Source organism: Podarcis tiliguerta (assembly GCF_965153285.1).
Source record: "Podarcis tiliguerta genome assembly, chromosome: 4".
NCBI classification, from domain to species: Eukaryota; Metazoa; Chordata; class Lepidosauria; order Squamata; family Lacertidae; genus Podarcis; species Podarcis tiliguerta.
In genome coordinates this window covers 50,503,264-50,524,244 of record NC_139537.1, presented here as the reverse complement: position 1 = coordinate 50,524,244, position 20,981 = coordinate 50,503,264, and the positions used below count along the sequence as shown (strand labels likewise).

Below are 20,981 nucleotides of genomic sequence, written 5' to 3'. Positions count from 1 at the left end.
TTAAAGTGATGGAACATCAGTAGCATACTGCCCCAGCAGTCTCCAAAAAGAAGGTAGCTGCAACTATTCTTTTTTTAAAAAAAATAATTTTTAATTAAGTTTTCCATTTAACAATCCAATCATATTGCATTAATTATTCCAAATTATACCAATACATATCATAAAGTCCAAATATTTTGCCAAATTATATATTTTTGTTGGGGGTTCCCATGTTTCGAGTTCAGTAACTATTCTTCTTAAAGGAATTAATTTTTACAAAAGATTGAAAACCACAAGAAATCAGGATTACACAGTAATGTTTACACTACTTGAAGTGGACAGGAACTTGTTTGTAGGCTATGGCTGCTTCCTTCTCAGAAAGAATGCATTGGCACAAACCACTGAATATTTATATTACATTCAGGATTAACCTGCACTTCTATGTTATTTTCTTTTACTAAAGATTAAAAATGAAATGGAGGTGGCCTATTTCATTGTCATTTAATTTATTAATAACCCACATTTTCTTTTAGGTGAAGCCCAAAGTGGTAAATAGAAAACAGAACACAAAAATTGATGAGTCTAAAAACAAAAATAGCATATAATAAAAAAAGTGAAAAGAATACAGTAACTCCATTAAATTAATAAGAATGTACACTAGTTTTACAGCTTGATCTGATAGCGATAAATACCCGTTACTAGCCGAAAAATAATGGGTTAATATGTATCTCAGACAAAATATATTAAGAACCCTTTAGACCTTGCAACTGAATTCCTGTATTCTGTACCTTCTTCCCAGTATTGTTTCTAGGGTTTTGTCACAATATGACAATTTTCTGCTTTTAAAATGGAGCTTGCAAGGCAATGGGCAAAACCAAAATAGATTCAAAAACACAGTTAAAAATAAGGGCACACAATTCAAGCAAAATTTATCCACAATAACATGTAAAATGTGCAAGATTGCAAATGCATTTAGAAACAAACATTTTCATCTGTCACTAGAAATTATAAAGTGAAGGCAGAATACGCAGGTCCCCCTGTCTGAACATAATACAGTCCCTGGAAATAGTTTGATAAGTGAGCATTCACATAACAAGTTGGCAATTCCTACAGGAAAATTTCTAATGTGTTCTTGACAATGAGCTTTTAACCCCTAAAAGCGAACACCCAGGAAAACCCTCTTAACCTTACTAAAAGTATCACTACAGTTCCTCAGCCAAACAGAAAAAGGCAAACAAGGAAATAATAAATGCTCTCTCCTTAGCTATTTGAATCTGTGCTGTGTAGTGAGGGTTGGGTACTAATTCCTCCTGTTCAGATAAGTGAATTTTCACATAGCAAGCATTCAGAAAGTGGGACCTCTGTGTAATTTAATTACTTAATCATAGAATAGAATCATAGAGTTTGAAGAGACCAAAAGGGCCATCGAGTCCAACCCCCTGCGAAGCAGGAAACACCACCAGAGCACTCCTGACATATGGTTGTCAAGCCTCTGCTTAAAGACCTCCAAAGAAGGAGACTCCACCACACTCCTTGGCAGCAAATTCCACTTGATAAAGCATCACACAACATAAGTGCTGCAAAATAAAGGTTCACCAGTTTAGATCTTGTTACAGTAAATGAAAGAATGCAGAGGAAAACCATTTCAGGTGGCCCCAGTGAAGAGCAAAAACCTGTACGCCCAGTGCTTTAGAAAAAGATCAAATAACTTCAGTGGATTTTTCCTCTGCACTGTAGTCTGAGTAAGGGCCGATGTAGTCTGTACCAGCTGAAGTACTCAAACAATCTTCAAGGTCACCTTATTCCAGAATGGATACAGTAACCTAAGTTACTCCCCCAAATCTACTCTGGAGGGTCCGGAGAACACCCAGAACAAACAGCATGCAAGTGGAGGAAAGAGGAGATGGTTGTCAGGCAAGCAGAAACACTTGTGCTGGTGGAACAATCTCCTACCACTAACGTGAATTCCACCCAAAAACTCCATTAGCCAAAGCCCATGGAAAGAGCTTATGTACATTAAGCAGCAAGGGAGTATCAATTGACACCTCCAGATTGTCTTTCTGCTCTTTCAATTGCTAACCTCATTCCATCAATATAAATTATACAATTCAAATTCACTTTACTATTGCAGTCAATTGCTATAAATACTGCCACAGGCTTTTTAGAAACCACACACACATACACACTCTGAGACTAAATCAGAGCACCCTTATGTGTTTGCAAGGTGGTTAAAAAGCCTGTGGCGGGTAGGGGGTACCCTTCACAGTAATTTGACAAGTATTCAAATACATCCATAATCAAGTCACAGCATATAGCATGTGTGTCCTCTTAATGCTTTTACTGCTGGCTTCTAGTTCACAGTTTCACATATGGATAGGGTGTGTGTGTGTGTTTTGCAACTTAACTGTTCTTAAACAGAGGGCATAAATACAATTTCTCTGTAGTGAAAGTCCACAAGTTGACGTTGAGGTTTAGCATCAGTACATGAGAGTTGAAGGCACTTAATCATCTTGTCATCTATGTTCTTCCACTGTCAACTCTTGATTTTGATCAGTAAAATTGTCTGTCACAGTTTCTCTTTGTTCAGAGATTTCTGACACAGTGTCCCAGTGGTCTTCTCCAGCACAGTTCCGAAATTCTTCAACCACAGTCACGTGAAGATTTAGTAAATCCTGGAAAAAAGCAGCATTAGATTGTTAGAATCTAGTAATTCTATTCTGCTGGTTTAGTTCTGCCCTAATGTATATGGTTTGCTATTATAACTGCCCACATACAGAAAGGCAAATTTCAGAACTCTTGCTTTCAGGCAAATTCTACTGAAGTCAGTTTCATCTAATGTCATGTAAACACATCTTCATTTGGTTGGATTGATAAACCAAGAGAGTGACTTTTCTGGAGTTCAAACTTCAAATTAACTAGTAAGTTTCATGGCACGATATCTACTAATTCAACTTGGGTTTTGCAGCCTCTTCACTGCTCCAAATTCCAGCTGGTTTATTTTGCTGTTACGTAATATTTTGATAACTTCAAGGCTGGCGTTTTCAATATCTATGAAAAGCATTTCTTCAAATATCTGAAAGTTATCTCACTACATCAAAACAAAAATATTTACTGTAAGACAGATAAATACAAATGCAAATATTCACTCACAGTACTAAAGAGGTGGCTGCAGTGATAAAAAGCAAAATTTAGCGGCATAATTAAGTTGTAGTGCTTCAGATCATGGTATGTTCCCATGTTACTATTTCCCCTGATTCAGCAAGCTACTAAATAAATATGCACATAAATCTATATCCATTCAGGTATATCCAACTGGGCAAACAGTGGTATCCAAATGGCCAAATCAAGTGTCTGCAAATTTGCTCACTAAGGAGGTGCCACAGTGGAGATAGCCAAGACTCAGACATCCTAATCTTAAATCTTGAGACTGCAGCAGGAGAAGTGAAGGGCACACCCACAATTCCAAGCTGTGGAAAAGGGTTGAAACTCGTCCATTATCCCCATGCATTTTAGAGGTGACTGAACAGAAGATGGATAAGCCCCAGCCTTCACAAGCTTGAAGAGTTGGGGGAAGGTGCAGGGCTCAAAGGTGCTCTAAGCATTTTCAAGTACAAGAGCAGCCAAATTTCAGGGACTACAGAAAATGACCCTGTTTTTAAAAAGCACATGCAGACATTCTGCTAATCAGCTGCTTGGGTGGGAAGTAGAAGAGGTGGATTCATTCCTACCAAGCAGCTGATCAACAGAATTTCAGCTCTCTTGTTTTTTAAAAGGAGTAGCTCGTGCTGAAGCAGCCAGGAGTGTTTAATACAAACAGGCAAAAGATGTAATGAGGTATCCAAAATGTAATTAGGGTAATTAAGATTTTCTCCTGCCAAGCACCCTCCACAAAAAATTCAATGTTCTCAAAAATCTGTAGGTTACATCTAATCCTATAATTTATCCAGGTTTTATATATGAGCTCCAATCCCTTCTCTAGTCATACTTCCCAAGGGTAGAAGCAGGCCTAAACCCATGCTGTTCTCCACTTGATACATTGCTCTTAGCCTCTTTCCCAGACCTAGACCTTGCCCCAAAGCATCAGCATCCTATATGCCTTGAGATACAAGTGAGGAACAACTGAAAGCAGAAAATGCATTACAAACATATTGCCTCTTTCTCACTACTCTCAAGCTGCTTCCAGAAGGAAAATCAATTGATCTCTGCACTCTCCTCCATTTATTTTTTCATGCCTAACTTTCCCCACCTAATTTCCCCAAGAACGCAAGGCGGCTATCAAATCAGATAACAGTATAAAAACAAAATAATCATAATCCCACCCCTGCCATGGGATCCACAACAGCCCTCTGGTCTCTCTCTAGGCCACACCCCTTCCTGGCTCAGCTCTGCACCCTCTTCAAGCACATAGTTGCAGTACTGGCAGCCGTAATTGTGCATGTGTTTAATAAATACCTCTCTCCACTGATAAGCACCAGGAAGGAAGAAATAAGTTTGATCTATTCCTGAAACATTTTCACTGGGTGTTAAAACTAGCAAGCTTAAACCACCCTTAGGCTTCTTTTTCACCGAGTTGGTAAATCTACCTGGATTATGCTACCTTTATGCAACAAGTGGAGGCTCACATAATGGAGTGTTCTTCCATATATCTATCAAAATGGACCTAATAATAATAATAATAATAATAATAATAATAATAATAATAATTTTTTATGTGTCACCCATCAGACTGGGTTGCCCCAGCCACTCTGGGCAGCTTCCAACAAAGTATTAAAACACAAAAACCCTCAAACATTAAAATCCTCCCTGTACAGGGCTGCCTTCAGAGGTCATCTAAAAGTAGTAACAAGCTCATCTATGTCAATTCTACTCCACCCCAGACTACCTTCTCTCTTGAGAGAAATGGATCAGTCCATCTTTGTAACTTCAACATTACACAACTGATGTTCATCAAGCCAACACTAATACTTCAGTTCTGGAAATCCTAGCCTTCAAAAAGCTATTGATGAAGTACATTATTTACTGGTAAAAAAAGAGAACCCACCAGGAATTTTGAACCAAGAGTTTTAAACCACTGTAACTCAGCAATTGTTCACATGGTTTCCCTGAAACACGGACAGCTTAACTTCATCAAGGAGGTTCTCCACAACAGACTAAATTATATCTTTTTTATAATGGGGAAAAATACTAAAAAGTGGGTAACTCCTCAACTATACAGCACTTTCCATGGTTGTACAACAACTTGCAAAAATGCCAAAGGGCACAGAATGCTAAATGACCACATATAGGAAAAGAAAGGAAATATGTGGGAAGAATGCAAAGGAATTGGGGGCTGGAATCCTGAACAGAAGCACTTCATACTACACTATTTTATTGGGGAGCCCAACCACCAACTTTCTAAACTCTATTACTGTAGGCTATCCACTTTATTTCACCCTATTAATCTCTACAGCAACAGCAACCTACACAAGGAAAGGCTTGAAGTGCTAAATAAACAAGAAATCTGAGATGTTCTGCTGGGCCAAACCCAAAAATTATATTCATAATTGCATTTTATAGCTGGCTAACTTCTGAGGTCATTGAAAAACTACCCAGTGAAATGTTAACTGAAGTTTCTATCTAGTCAGGAAGGAACTGAGAAAGAGAAGTTGAATGACGTAGATTGTGTGAAGAAATACTGGAACTGCTCAAACACTCAGTTGACTCTTTGACTAACCAAGGCTTTCCAGATGTTGGAAGACAACAACTCCCTGATCACTAGCTATGCTTACTGAGGCTGATGGGAGTTGGGAGTCCAACATTTGTACGGCCACAGGTTAGCCAGTCTGGCTCTAAACCTATGCCACTACAGATTAACCACACTGGTTTTAAAATCAGTAGAAATCCCAGTACACATACCTCTTTGAAATGGGATGGAATTGTTAGAGGCGGCTTCCAAAGTGCTTTGATTACACTTCTATATTTCTGAATTAACATTATGCACACAAATATTCCAATGAGTATAAATATTGCAAATCCAAATATCAGTACGACATGCAGAATTCCCATTGACTCTGGAGGAAAAAACAATTATTACTAATTTTATCTCAAGAATTATAGATGAAACAATTTCTCAATCAGAATGTTCACAATATCGGGACAACAGCACTGACCACAAAGGCAGCTTCTGTGAGGGAAATGAAATGTGAGTTTATCTAGATAAACTCCACAGAGACCCCCAAACTGCATGCAGTGCTTCCTGTCTGTGCTGTTGACATAAAAAGGTGGGCTGGTGGGCAGAAAAGTCCATAGACAAGTTTGTTAAAGGCAAGTGGTACGGGGGGTGGAGGGGGGTAGTACACAACAGAATAAGCAAAGAAAACCCCAATGGAAAAAGAAACTCTGGGGTGGGGGAGAAAACGAGGTGCAGTAACTAACAACAGGAGAACAGAAAGGCGAGTGAGCTTTGGAGGTAGGGAACTACAAGGCTGGGAGCCAAGGGACTTTTTGATAAGCAAGGCTGAATTTCACATTCTCAGCTGAACTAAGCAGTCCCTAGTAGTTTATATTTGGAGAAATGGAGCAATGAATGTTAGATCATGACAATTATACAAAAAAAAGAACTGCTTCCTTCAGTTAGGGTTAGAACTAAGATTTACACCACTATCCTGAACACATTGCACAGTGTCCAACTGAACATTTCTACTAGCACAAGGAATTTGAAGTGTGCAGCAGAACTTCTCCGCCCTTGCCACTCCCTGTACCACCTCTACATCTGTCATGGACTTTCCCCTAACTCTTCAGAGAATACTTCGAGGTAGCACTGGAAGAGGAGAGGACAGGGAAGTTCAACTGCAAAGCTTCAAGTCCTTAGGCTAGTGTAACTGTTTAGTTGGATCCTGCCCATTATATAGGCCATGCGTTGGTAACCTCAAGGTTGGATACTGTAACATGCTGTATGTGGGGCTGCCCTTGGGTCTGGTTTGGAAGCTCCAGCTGGTGCAGAATGCGACAGCCAGACTGCTGATGGGGGCCGAAAACATGTTTCACCGCTGTTAAAACAGCTGCACTCGCTGCCCATTTACTACCAAGCCAAGTTTAAGGTCCTTATATTAGGTACAAGATACTTCAGGGACGGAACCCTTATATCCCAGCTTGATTATGGAGATCAACGGCAAGTGGGACATTGATCATTCCTCAAATTGCTAAGGCCCACCTGTCAACAAGAAGAAACTGAACCTTTAGTGTCATCAACTCAGCCCTGTGGAATATTCTGCCAACAGAGATTCAGAAGGCACCTACTAAAACTTTTTAATGCCTTCCAAAAACTTTTCTATTTCACCAAAGAATTTTAAGAATACTGTACAATTTTCCACATTAGTTAATACATCTCTGGTTTTAATTATTACTACTTTTATGGTTTTTATTGCATGGTTTTCTGTATTATGGTAAACCACTTTAATATTTTTCTATGAGGTAGCGGGATATAAATATTTTTAGAAATGAAATAAATAGAAGACTATCAGCAAATTCAATGGAACATGTTGAAGCAATCACTGCTTCCCCCTTCATCCTGTGCATAACCAAAGAGTATTTCAGCATAGCAGTGTACAAAGGCTGAAAACCTAAAATCCAGTAAGGAAAGAGGGACCACCAATGCACAGAGTATAACGTACAAGCCATTTAGGACAGAAAGTCTGCCCTTGAAGCCTAGACATTTGTTAAATGGAAGCACATCAATGAGTTATTTACTAATTAACAGCTACATTTAGGTAAAGGTAAAGGGACCCCTGACCGTTAGGTCCAGTCGGGACCAACTCTGGGGTTGCGGCGCTCATCTCGCTTTATTGGCCAAGGGAGCCGGCGTACAGCTTCCAGGTCATGTGGCCAGCATGACTAAGCTGCTTCTGGCGAACCAGAGCAGCGCACAGAAACGCTGTTTACCTTCCCGCTGGAGTGGTACCTATTTATCTATTTGCACTTTGATGTGCTTTCAAACTGCTAGGTTGGCAGGAGCAGGGACCGAGCAACGGGAGCTCACCCCGTTGCGGGGATTCGAACTGCCAACCTTCTGATTGGCAAGTCCTAGGCTCTGGGTTTAATCCACAGCGCCACCTGCGTCCCAACAGCTACATTTAGTAGCATGTTTATACATTTGGGGAACACTACTCTCAAGCATCACATTGCAGACCTGCTGCACAGGTAAGGGGAGCAGCAACCTTTTTTTGCCTCATAGTCATGGTCCACAGGAACCTACATTACAACAGTCTCTTTGTGAAGCTTTAAGTAATATATAATCTGGTAGGAGCAGAAAAAAATAATATGTGAGATACTATTAACAGCAGCATACTTTCTAGCCATCACATTTGGAAAGGGAGCAAAAAAGCAGATGTAGCAATTAGAAATACTTAGATTTTTTTTACACATTTCCTATATAAGGAAGTAGAGAATGTGTGAGAACAGCATGAAGATAATCATGTCCAATAATTGCTAACATCTGTTTTGCTGAGTATACATGTGTTAGGAAGATGAAGATGGCTGTAGGTTCTGGAGCAGGGATAGCTAACTCTCAAACCCCTTAAGCAAATTATTTCTCACACACTGCAAAGATCCCACCAATTTGGGTGGTGGTTGAGGGGGTAGTTAAAATAGAGACAGCTCAGTGCTCTGATGAAGATGCAACTCGTCCCCTCCATGGTCATCAGCTTGATCATTTGATGAGGGGAGGGGAGGGGAAGCAATAACCCCCTTCTGCACGGATCAGGCAGTCTGCGCCTGTGTATGTGTGGGGAAGCTACATCCACCAGTAGAATGCACCCCCCCCCCCCCCAGAATTGGCCAAGAGTGGATATGACCCTTGAGACAAAAAAAGCACTGTGTACACACAGCAACATGGATATGTGCTGTCTTCAAACATGGAAATCTGTTTCACACATTTTAAAAAATCTTACACAGAACTTTTTTTGTAAACGAGACAGCAGAAATGACCCTTAACACATTTCTCAACCCTGATCTCTTTGCAAAATATTTGGCATACAAAATTTCCAATTCTGTAAAAAAAGAAAATAAATCAGAAAACATGCTCAGTGTGAACTGTGCAGAGTCCAAGTGCAGAGTCCAAGGCTTTTTGAAAACTGAATGCTGCACACCTACAGCTATATTTATTGATTTTATATTTATTGCCAATGTAGCTGCTCAATGAAGTCATTTAGGTGCCCAAAACTCCTCCGTAATATATTAATTGAAACAATTTTAGCATTAGGAAATAAGTAGCCAAAGTGACCTCACATCTTCAAGTCCACATCAGTTTCATGACACAGAAATAACTGTATTGCTTATGAAGAAAATACACACCAGTTGTAGTTTCTTTGCACTTGATTTCACTTTTTTGGCATGTTAGGATTACATGTGGGATTGATGCTGTTACTTGAAAGCAATATACAGTCCTTTCCTTCAGATTCTTGAATGTTTCCCTCCTATTCTTGCTCGAAAATGTCACCTGTGCAGATGGGAAGATGGAAAAAGTAAGGCGGTATTATATAGCAATAATAAGCAAATTGACTTTACATCTATTCATACAAGCTGCACAGTTTAGACCTTATTAGAATGTGGAGATATGTTTTAGTTTGCATGTACATTCCACAAGCCATTCTCCAAAATAGTTTTACTCTGATTCCACTAAAAACTAGATGAAAGTCACCAGGATTTCTTTGGACTGCTGAAACTTATGCTTCATAATATGTTAAAACCACCACAATTTGCCTTGGCCATTAGCATAATGTCACAGCAACAGAGATCTAATGCCATGTTTGACTATGTTGCAAAGTTGGCATTTCTTATCCCAAATTTTTACAGTGTAGCTGCTGCCCCCCCAAAAAAAAACATGATGATCTAATTTCTGCCCATCTCACCCAAGTGATTGTCATTTGTCCTTCACTAGCTGCTCAGATATTTTTGCACTTTAGAAATGATACAAACAATACGCAGATGATCAAAATGTACCTGAACATCTGCAGCAGAAACGAAGAAAATATAGGTGCATTCCAGAAGCTTTCCAAGTAAACAATAAAATTTGCAAAACACTATTTTCAGAAAATTCCTACTGAAATAGCCCATCCCATTCTTACTAGAATTGATTGATAGCAGGCTGAAACATCCCTTTAGATGTAGCTCCCTCTCTCCCTAAAGTGTGTATGTATTCACATTCAAACCCATACCCACCGCTATATCATAAATAGGGCTTTTTGCTACTTGTTTTTTTTAGTCTTTCAACTTTTCCGGGAATTACTGGCTTGCTGAGCAAAGGCAAGTACTCACTATTTCACTTGTTGATTCCTCCCAGTATTCAATTAAATATTCAAAATATTCAGTTTTATTTTCTGCAGGCTCAAAGGGAGGCAAGAAGCTTATATGAATCATGGTACCGTCTGAGCTTACATTGATTGCTCTTGGAGGTCCTAAAATAGCTGAAATGGGTAAATGCAAACAAGTATAAGTTAAGTCACATTTTCTACTAATTGTGATCAAACATAATCCAATCTGAAGTCTCACATGGATTCTGGGATGGACTTGTGCTGGGTATACCAACTACAGTGGAACCTCGGGTTACGTACTGTCCCCTTTGTGAATCCTTCAGGATCAGGATACCCAGAAGTAGCAGGAAGGTTTCCACCACCCGCGCATGAACAAAAGCGGGCTACTGCCACACGTGCCTGTGCAGGTCAGGCGCTGCTGGATACGAATGTTTAGGGGTAAGAACGGACTCCCAGAACAAATTAAATTCATATCCAGAGGTACCACTGTAGTTCATTTCAATGATGGCAGCAGATCTGCATTCACAAAGGAGTGCACAGCTGCAGCATTTCCTGCTACTGTCATTTACATAAGTGGAGCAGCCTTTGCAGGAGTGGAATATCTTGGCGGTCTCCGATACCTTTCAAGAAACCTCTGCAAGAAAATCTCATGAACCCTGGAGAAGTTATGATGACAAAAGCAGTAGTGGGAGCAGAAATCAGATTGCCTATCCATGCACCCAAGAATTCACCTTCCTATAGAACAGAAGGGGAGAATTTGTTGCCCCTCAGATGTTGCTGAACTACAGCTTCCATCAATCCTAGCAAGCATGGATAATGGGATAATGGGAGCTGAGTTCCCCAACATCTGGAGGTGCAAAGGTTCCCTACACCTCTGTAGAATTTGGTAGGGAATGTGATATGACAGGTATTCTTAAAACATCTGGACAAGTTAATCTTATTACATGTGTTGGGAATATTTCATTCTGGCAAATGATAAAAGTTCTCATTTGTTACTACCACTCAGCAACATCCGTGGAACACTGGTTCATGTCATGCTAAACCAAATCATGACAGAGCACAAATGCACAAGCATGTGGGCACCAGGAGCGGTGATCATGACTGCTTTGCTGCTGCTCTCTGGTTGTTCTACTACTGTGCTGCACTAAGAAATGGCTTGCTTAGCATATCATCCAAACCAAGACTCCTGGTTAAGGTTTCCCAGATAAACCATAAGATATAAACCACAGGACGAACCTTGGTTTCAGCTCATGGCTACTCTGAAGAAAACTAAACCACAATCCTGGTTTCAGACAACATACTGAGTGGTATTCAGTTTAGACCAATTGAAATTAATGGGCCCAAGTTACATCATGTTCAATGTGTATACTCTGAGTAAAACAAAGTTGACCACTTCACACTAAGCCACACCATGGCTTACATCAGTACCAAGGAGGAGCACAATAGGTGTGTTCTCCTCTCCAGGAGTCCACACAATTGCACTAAACCAAAGCTTTGCATGGTGTGTGAACCAGGCCATTGTCTGCATTCTTTCTTGCGCTGAGAAAGGGAATTGGACAACACAGTTGTAGAAGCAAAAAATGACAACCCTAATCTAGAAGGGCTATTGTAGCACCAGCAAGGTTATGATGACTGAAATATAAGATGTTCATAATCACATTTCCCCAAGGAGTAGCAACATTTTGTTTTTACTGCATCAGACTAGAGTCTTGTGGTATTTTAAATACTTTAAGATGCCATGATACCCTTGGCTGTTATTTTTTTTCAGAATATCATTTTGTGGAAGAGAAATATTTCTCCCCCAGAGGTACTGAATAAAATACAGTAGATGAAAATAGAAAGAAACATACTGTCTTCCCGTGCTCGAAAGGGCTTAGTTTCAGTCCAGGCAGATTTTAATTCCCCTTGTTCAGCCCTAACATGTAAAATGATGCAGTCATGATTCCTCTCATGATTGAAATTACATTCAGGTTTTGTAATATCTTTGCAATTCACTTTCTTCCATACTTTTTCTTCTGATGCTCTGCAAAAAAATACAAAGAACACACCATTATTTGAACTCCTTATTGTTGCATTTGTGTATGATCAATTTAAAACTTCCTTTGAAATATCTAGCTGAATCTTGAAATACCAGTTTATACATTCTACATTAGTGGTAAAGAAATATCTTGCTGCTTGGCGATGCACAAGTGTTGTAAAACCAAACAACGCTAAGGCAATAGCTATGACAGGGCTCACAAAGCCAAACTGTGCCCTGTAGTTCCATAAAGTCACACAGTATAAGACATCTCTGCCTCAAAATGAAAAGGGGGTTACATTACCATACATGAATCAGTTATGCATAGTGACAGAAAAAAATTGCCCATTTTGAGAAAAAGAACTGTCCATAATATGGCTTCATGTGATCTTACCATGAAAGGTGAGCAGAGAAGCCACACTCCCTTTCCCTGTCCTCTTATCTCCCATTTACATCAAGTACCACTTTACAGGTACAAATAAGGGCTATTTTAGTTTAACACCTGTCACTTTCCCCAGATAAGCAACCAGGTAAGTATAAACATGACTGAAACCTCAATCTGGAACTTTTACTGGAAGTAAGCCTCTTTAAAATTCACTGGGAACTATTTCTAAACGTTTGAAACAACAATGCCAAATTCAAATTTGATTAACTGTTACTTACAACTATGTACCATATTTTTCAATGTATAAGATGCCCCCATGCATAAAATGCCCCCTATTTTTTTGAGCCCAAAATTAAGAAATAAATATTTTTAAGTATTCCGTGTATAATACGACCCCCAATATTAAACTTTAAAAATTTGGGAAGAATATACACAGAAAAATACAGTGATTACCCATTCTCAAGAGCAACCACCCTAACATGCAGTCCAGTCCTATACACAGAAGTCCCTCTTTGATAAACAGCACTTACTCCCAAGAATGGACTGGATTCAAGCTTCAGTTAAGCAATCAATTTACAACAAGGTTTTACAACAGGCATGTGCCATCTTAATACATAGTACATTTCATGTGTTAAAAATCTTCACATGATTACAGTGGTACCCCGGGTTAAGAACTTAATTTGTTCCAGAGGTCTGTGCTTAACCTGAAACTGTTCTTAGCCTGAAGCACCACTTTAGCTAATGGGGCCTCCTGCTACTGTCACGCCGTGGCTGCGTGATTTCTGTTCTCATCCTGAAGCAAAGTTCTTAACCCGAGGTACCTATTTCTGGGTTAGCGGAGTCTGTAACCTGAAATGCCTGTAACCTGAAGCGCCTGTAACCCGAGGTACAACTGTAGTCAGAAAGAAGAAATGAGGAGTTCAATGGGGCTTATCTCACTGAGTAATTCTATACATAACCACTCAAGAGCAAGAACATTCTTGTTCAGACAAGCCTACCCAGAAGCTTAGAAAGTTGGGGTAATTTTAATCTGTTTTATTATTTTAACTTTTGTATATTTTAAAGTAGGATAGAAATTTTCCTTGATTTTAGTGTTTTATCTTTTGTAAACCACTTTACAAGGTTTTTGTAAAGTTGTTGGGTTTTTTTACAATCAAGAGGTGTATAAATTTTATGAAATAAACTTTTATGAAATAAATAAATACAATGAAACTCTACTTGGCAGCAAGTACTATGGTTTCCAGTGGAACACTCTGTCACAAGAGACCAGGGCCCTGCGGGACTTGACATCTTTCCGCAGGGCCTGCAAGACAGAGCTGTTCCACCAGGCCTTTGGCCAGGGCACAGCCTGACTCCCTCCCTCGGCAATCTTCACGGAGCTCTGGCCCAATGGTTGCCAGTGGCTTGAATTAATTAATTTTATAATGAATGATTTTAGAGTGTTGTTTATGCTGTACTTTTGTACTGTTTTATTGTTGTTAGCCGCCCTGAGCCCGGCCTTGGCTGGGGAGGACGGGATATAAATAAAATTATTATTATTATTATTATTATTATTATTATTATTATTATTATTATTATTTGCAAAGCCTGAAACAGAAGCACAATTCAATTCAAACTGCATTAGGAAAATTAGAGCAGAAGGGGACAACTAGGACTAAAATAAAGTACAAATTATGACTTGTCTTAGGATATGAACTTTTAATTTAAAGAACACTTGCACATTTCCATTTCTTTAATTCAACCACCACTCTAATTTCCATTATTTCCAACACAATTTGCTAAAATAAACTTCAGTAAATATGTTTAAACAGTAAAACCCAATTTTGTATACAAATATATACAGATCTTACAAAAGCAAACACTATATACCATTTACTTACATGCGTGTTTTAAACCTCCATTCAACACTATAAGTCACTGAACCATTGATCGTTGTAACTGGAGACCATTTCAATACATTATCGAAATTATATGACTGAATTGTCACATTCTCTGGCGCAGATAAGGAGAAAGATTCTACAAAGACATTAACAGCAGAGTATTAATACACATTAACAAAAATACAGGTTTAATGTAGATTCCTCCAAAATTCAGGGCAAATAAAAATACTAATAGTGGCAGTAGTGAGTTGGGCCCTGGTGCTAGTGCAGGTAGAATATGAATAGGTATAATCATAGCTAAGCTAAACTGCAAGTGACCATGACAATAGAATTTGGTGTGGCACACAATAAAGTTTGGCCTGGGCCTTTATGGACAGACCATCTAGTTTAAGTACTGCACAGAGGCAGCATACAGGTTCACTTCCCTTTTGGTCAGGCATTATTGGTTCAAAATGTTCAAAGAGTACCCCTATTTTTTGTCTTCTATTGCTATTAAAACCTAAAAAGATACACCAGAGACAAAAATGAAATAAAAAGGGTGTTGCAGTCAGAAATTCCAAACAATTTTCAGTGCGTAAGTAGTCACACAGTAAGGGGAGGGAGCTGGTGAATGCCACAGTGTCTTAAGAGACTTACTGCTTTTGGTTTTCACCCGGCTACAATATTTCAGAGCTACAGACAACACTTTCAGAAATAACAGGGAACTAGAAAAGTGACAAAGCATATTAGCAAACAATACTAAAAAGGAAGGTGAAACAAATTCCCCAGATCCATTTTTTCATCTATCAGTTCTGAAAAGGAAGGGGCCAATGGCACCCTAAATCTAATTTATAATGGCTTGAGTTTTTATAAATGCTCAATACACTGCTTGCTTCATCAGATTAGTTATAAGAAAATAATGTTGAAATAACTAATTCAAATAGTCTGGATCACCTGGTCCAGTTTAAAAGCTGGGTGCATAGTTTATGAAGAACATCCATCCCACCATGCTATTAACTGAACAGCAACTGAAGTAGTTCCAGATTTGTGGTGGGAATTCCTGTGTGTCATCCAAGTAGCTTGGGGGCAATCATTCTTAGCAAAACTAATTGCAAAAAATCAGCTTGTATTAACATAACCAAGCGGCTTTCCTCCCTCCCTCCTAATCCCCTTCAAAAGGAAAACATCACAATACCCTTCTATTAGACAAATCAGTAAGTAAACTAGTCTACCCAAAAAAGGGTGGAATGGGACATTTCTTCTTTCTGATTATTATTCTTTCATACCCCTCCAAAAGAATCTCTCCAGACGGGGTGATTGTGCAGCAAAATGGTTAATGTGCTTCAGTGTGGGCCAGTGTGAAGTGATGAAAACTGGGGCAAAAAACCCTAATTTCACCTAAAGAGGTCTAAACTGGTGATGTCTGACAAGGAACAAGTTCTTGTGGTGAGAGTGGATGCCTCAATGAAGATGTTGACAGTGTGTGACTGCTGTGAAAAAGGCAAACAACATTCTAGAGATTTAGAAAAGTGAGTGGAAATAGAATTGCCAATAGCATAATACAATTATATAAATCTATATAAGTCTGTACAATTCTGATCGCCTCAACTCAAAATAATATAGAGCTGAAAAGGATTCAGAAAAGGCAACCAACAATACAGTATCAGTAATTTATCTATATGATATTGTTTGAAGATAATAAATTATTATGTGGGTCTAGCTGTTACTGTATTTATGATGACTATAAAGTCTACATTTTCTAATTAGTAATTAGTATATTGCAAACATGGCCATGTCCTCTTGTCTCATGCTCAAGTGTACGCCTTTCAAAGTTGCAGGCACTGAAAAAGGCTATGCAGTTCAAACGCTTCTGGCATATGTGTGTGTGTTTTAGAAGACCGTTGTCTTATATAATCTGCATGTCTTTTTCAATTTACTGAAATATCATATTTTAGTATATCGTATGTTTATTGACATGTTTATTTGTCCATACAAATTTAATTTTGAAGTGGCTCTGTAAGTTGTAGATTGCATTTTAATTACTGACTACATTGTCTTTTTGTTTGCATGTAGTAGTATTGGTCAGGAAATACATTCTCTGGTTTGTATCTGTTTAAAAGATTGGGCAAATTCATGAAGGATAAGGCCATCAACAGCTGCTAGACATTGTTCTACTTCCGCTGGTAGAGGCAGTATGCCTCTGGAGACCAGTTGCTGGGAAGAGTGCTCTTACTCTCAAGTTTTGCTTGCAGGCTTTCCATAGACCCCCAAAGAACAGGGTGCTGCACTAGGTGGGCATCTGGTCTAGTCTAGCAGGACTCTTAGTGAAGGAAGGTGAGGACAGGTGACCTCACCTAGGCCCGAAGTCACCCCCCACCAAAGCAAGCTCAAAGCTTCTCAGAGCTTTTCAAAATCATTTTTCTCAGCAGCTAAAAGGCATTAGCTAAGCATCAGAAACATTCCGCTCTGCTGTAACAAAGGTAGAGAACAGTCCATTGTTTCTCAGGCCTTTCTCATGCCTTCTGGCCTTGCTAAAGAACCACTTTGCAACTTGCTTTCTGTCTGGGAACCATGCCAAAGCACAAGAATCAAACAACTGGAACACACTGAAACCCCCTCACCCCCTTTCCTGCCAAGAGTCCACAATAGTTCCCAGACAGCTTTCTGTACATGCTCAGGGGAACACATCATGGGGCAGGACTCCTGAGGGAGGAGAAAGGAGGATGGAATTGGAAAGGGGTATATATGCTTGTGCACATGACTGTGAATTTCGTGCATGCTTTTCGTGAACTATCACACTTGCTCCTTCTACCAGTTCATGGATGGTAGAAATAAAAGCCTTTTCTCCGAAACTATTCCTTGAGTGTCTGTTGACTCCCACTTCCCTTTCCCAGGCGCAATATTTTTCCCACCCGAGGGCAAAGCCTCATAAGGCTACATTAGGAATCCTACAAGAATTCTACAACTCCAAAGTCCAGAGCTCAATCCACTAGCCTAGAAACCCCTGCCCCATTATCAAGAAAGCACCCACAACCACAGATTGTTTTCACAACGCTTTGCTCTCCTTACCAGGCCACTGTATGCCACTTCTCAGCCCCAGGACACAAACGCCACACAATCCTAATCAACACTGTTTCATCTTGGCATTCATACACAATACCCCAGAATCACATCAGTATGCAGCAGCAGAATACAGTGGTACTTCGGGTTAAGTACTTAATTCGTTCCAGAGGTCTGTTCTTTACCTGAAACTGTTCTTAATCTGAAGCACCACTTTAGCTAATGGGGCCTCCTGCTGCCGCCGCGCCGCCAGAGCACGATTTCTGTTCTCATTCTGAAGCAAAGTTCTTAACCCGAGGTACTATTTCTGGGTTAGCGGAGTCTGTAACCTGAAGCGTCTGTAACTTGAAGTGCAGCAGCAGCAATGCCCCCCCACTACCTATTTTTCACCCTCATTTGTGATAGCCTTGTGCATACACCTCCCACTCCCACATATCAGACATGCAAAAGTGTGGGCCATTTCAGTGCACCCTTAAGAGTGCAAGGGAAATTCTAGTCACAACTTCTCCAGGGATGAGGCCCGGGAACCGTTTCCAAGGACACGGCTCCAACATCAAACCTAAACCATGCCAGTCTTCTGAGCATACCCAGAGCGCAAGTTCTTCCACACTAGATTGACCACACTTGGAGCCCCCCTTGTGCTTTTAACAACGGTGCAGAAAAGTACAGCAGGCGCGGGGGTTTTCCACGACTGTATCTCTATGCCAGGGAAATCCTACCAAAACACCCGAAACACCAAGGAACCCTTCCGGGTGGAAGAGACAGCAACTCAAATCTGAAGGACCGTAAGAAGAGCCTTATGGATCTAGCCCAGCATCCTGTTCTCTCAGGGACCAACCAGATGCCTGTGGGAAACCAGGATTTGGGCACAAGAGTCCGCTCCCCTCCTGGGGTTCCCAGCAACTAGTATTCAGAAGCACGTAGAGGCAAAGCACAGCCGTCAACTTCACGAGAACGTGTTTAGTCCTCTTTTTTAAAAAGCCCTCCAAGTTCGCGGCCACCACCGCCTCCTGGGGAAGCGAGTTCCTTAGTGAACCCAAACCCACCCACCTCTTACCGGGGAAGGAAGTTAGAGGAGGAAGAGGGGGGCGCGGGGAGACGGGGGTCTTTCTTCCACTTCGCCTTAATAAAAATAAAAACTAAGCCGTCACTGGCCCTGCGAGTTACCTTTACCCCTCTCCCCCCCCCCCCCGCGCTCGTTTCGCCCTTCTCGGCGGCGGACGGGTCTCACCTGGGGCGGCCACGCCGAGCAGCGGCCTCGCTAAGCAAAGGAGCACCCACAGGGCGGCCAGGGGCTGCATAGCAGCAGCTGAGCTCCGGCCTCGCCTGGAGTCTCGGTCTCTCTCTCTCTCAGGCGCCCCCTGACTGGGGGAAGAGCCCCGCGCTCGCCTCCCCCGCCATTCACGCTCTCGCCTCCTCTGACGAGACGCTGACGCCGCCCCGCCCTTTCGCCTTCTGCTTGGCCTGCACGCCTCCCAGCGAAGGCCGGCCTCTTCCCGGACTTGCCTCGGAGGTTGGGGCGGGCCGCCGCCGCGGGGCAAGTCCGGCAGCTCCCTCGCACGCGAAACAAGCTGCACGCCCTCAGAAGGAGGAAGAAGAGGAGCCGGCCGCGGCCTGGACCTAGTAGCGGCACCGGCCTCCGCGTTTGCTATTAGGCTGGGGGGTCTCGGGCAGAACCATAAAGGGGAGGAAAACAGCCCTTGGGGGGCCCCGCTGGCTCTCCGCTCTGAACTAGATTGGGACAGGCAGGCAGCTCTTCCAAGGGGACGAGGCCTTTAAATACAGAACCCGTCTCTGAAAAGTAGCACACATTGCCTTTTGGTCAGCTGCTTTGAATGATGGTTCTGTAAACAGAAAAGTAGGCTATAAATGCAGGGGCAACAGGGTCAGAGGTCACTTGCCTGGTGGCTCAATTACCTCTTGGAGCCACAGCATTTTAGGAGTTGCTACTGCCACTGCCAGCAGTGGAAAAGGTGCCCCCTGGAAGGTTTGAAGCCCCTGGGGTGGGGGGCAGAAGACGAAAGGGATCAAGGAGGAGGAAGTTGAGTCTCACCAAAGGAGACACACACGCCCCAGCAGTAAAAGTTGCTATGAGCACAGGAATTCAGTGATACCAAGGTCCGCCCGGCGGGGAAAGTTATACGACACACCCCTGCATTGTAGGGAGATGGTCTAGATGACCCTTGGAGTCATATATCGAGTCATGCCATGCTTTATGATTTCTGTGTACACATAAAACCATGACATGACTCACAAAAAATGGGACACTAGAGGGGTAAAAGTCCTAAACAGTCTACAGGTGGATGCCAGCAACCACCATACAGTGTAAAAATTATATTGTTCTTTTCTCTCCCCCTGCCACTTTCGGTTGTTGCGACAACTTTTCCATTATGGCTGTTTGCTGGATTATATTATATCAGTGATCAATATTCATTAATTGCAAGGTTTTACAAGTTCTGGCTATTACCGTTCTAGCTGCTGTTCATAAATGTGCTTTTAATTTCTGACTTCCTAATTGGCCCATATGTGAAGTATGTAAATTAAGTAAGGGTGAAGCCAGGGATGATTCAGATGTAATAGACATAGAACTGGCATCGTGCCCTGAATTTCTTGATGACTGCTCCCAGTAGCTTCATATTTTAGCATAAGGGGGGGGGGGACTGGTCCCTGGCATCTCACAGCACAACTACCAGAGGGGCCGAAACATACGATAATCTTCCAACACTATTCAGTAAACCACAGTGCCACCAGCTTCCAATTCTCTTTTTCCAGTTTATTAATATTACATTTAAAAATATTAACATTTTATTTCCTTCCCTCTGGCCCTTGTCTGCCAGAGGAGGGAGAAGACACTTCTTGACTTGGTAGCAGGCCAGGCAGGCAGGAGGACTCGGGGGAGTATGTGTGTATGCAGACATGTGAAGCATGGCGCTAGAAGTCCCAGCAGCAGCCCTGGACTTTCCCTTAGTCCATCTGTTCTGCTCCCTCCTTCCCATTGTTTCTCTTCCTCCTACCAGAGGCAGAGATGACCAACAACTTGGGTGAATTCAAGAGGCTTAGAAAAATTCATGGAAGAAAAGGCTTTCAGTGGCTACTAACCATGATGGCTGGAAACTGCAGGAAGGGCAACTGCTGTTGTGTGCAGGTCCTGATTGTGTGCTTCTCACAGGCATCTAGTTGGCAACACTGGGAACAGGTTGCTGGACTGGATATTTTGGATTAATATTCTGTTGGGAGCCGCCCAGAGTGGCTGGGGAAACCCAGCCAGATGGGTGGGGTATAAATAATAAATTATTATATATTATTATAAAAGTCTCATGTTCAATCCTTGGTATTTCCATGTAGGGCTGGGTCATCATGATTCAGAGATCACACTCTTGTTCCCTACCCTC

The 20,981-nt window shown here is 41.3% G+C and overlaps 1 protein-coding gene across 2 annotated transcripts; it reads right to left on the bottom strand.

The window, feature by feature from the left end:
• Positions 1-468: 468 nt before the first annotated feature.
• On the bottom strand, positions 469-20,841 carry IFNGR2 (interferon gamma receptor 2). 2 transcript variants are annotated; one of them, XR_014510732.1, is made up of 9 exons: positions 18,821-20,841; positions 14,551-14,686; positions 12,119-12,291; positions 10,273-10,421; positions 9,310-9,454; positions 5,875-6,029; positions 2,217-2,651; positions 1,530-2,096; positions 469-1,356 (listed from the first exon to the last, which is right to left on the bottom strand). XR_014510732.1 is itself a non-coding variant. In XM_083438905.1 (7 exons), exons 1-7 carry the CDS (start codon positions 18,888-18,890, stop codon positions 2,493-2,495), a joined length of 987 nt encoding a protein of 328 aa, XP_083295031.1. In that variant the 5' UTR covers positions 18,891-20,841; the 3' UTR covers positions 1,528-2,492. The 2 variants fall into 2 exon arrangements, 1 of the variants encoding a protein (XP_083295031.1); XM_083438905.1 differs by lacking the exon at positions 469-1,356 and having other exon boundaries at positions 1,528-2,651.
• Positions 20,842-20,981: the final 140 nt, after the last annotated feature.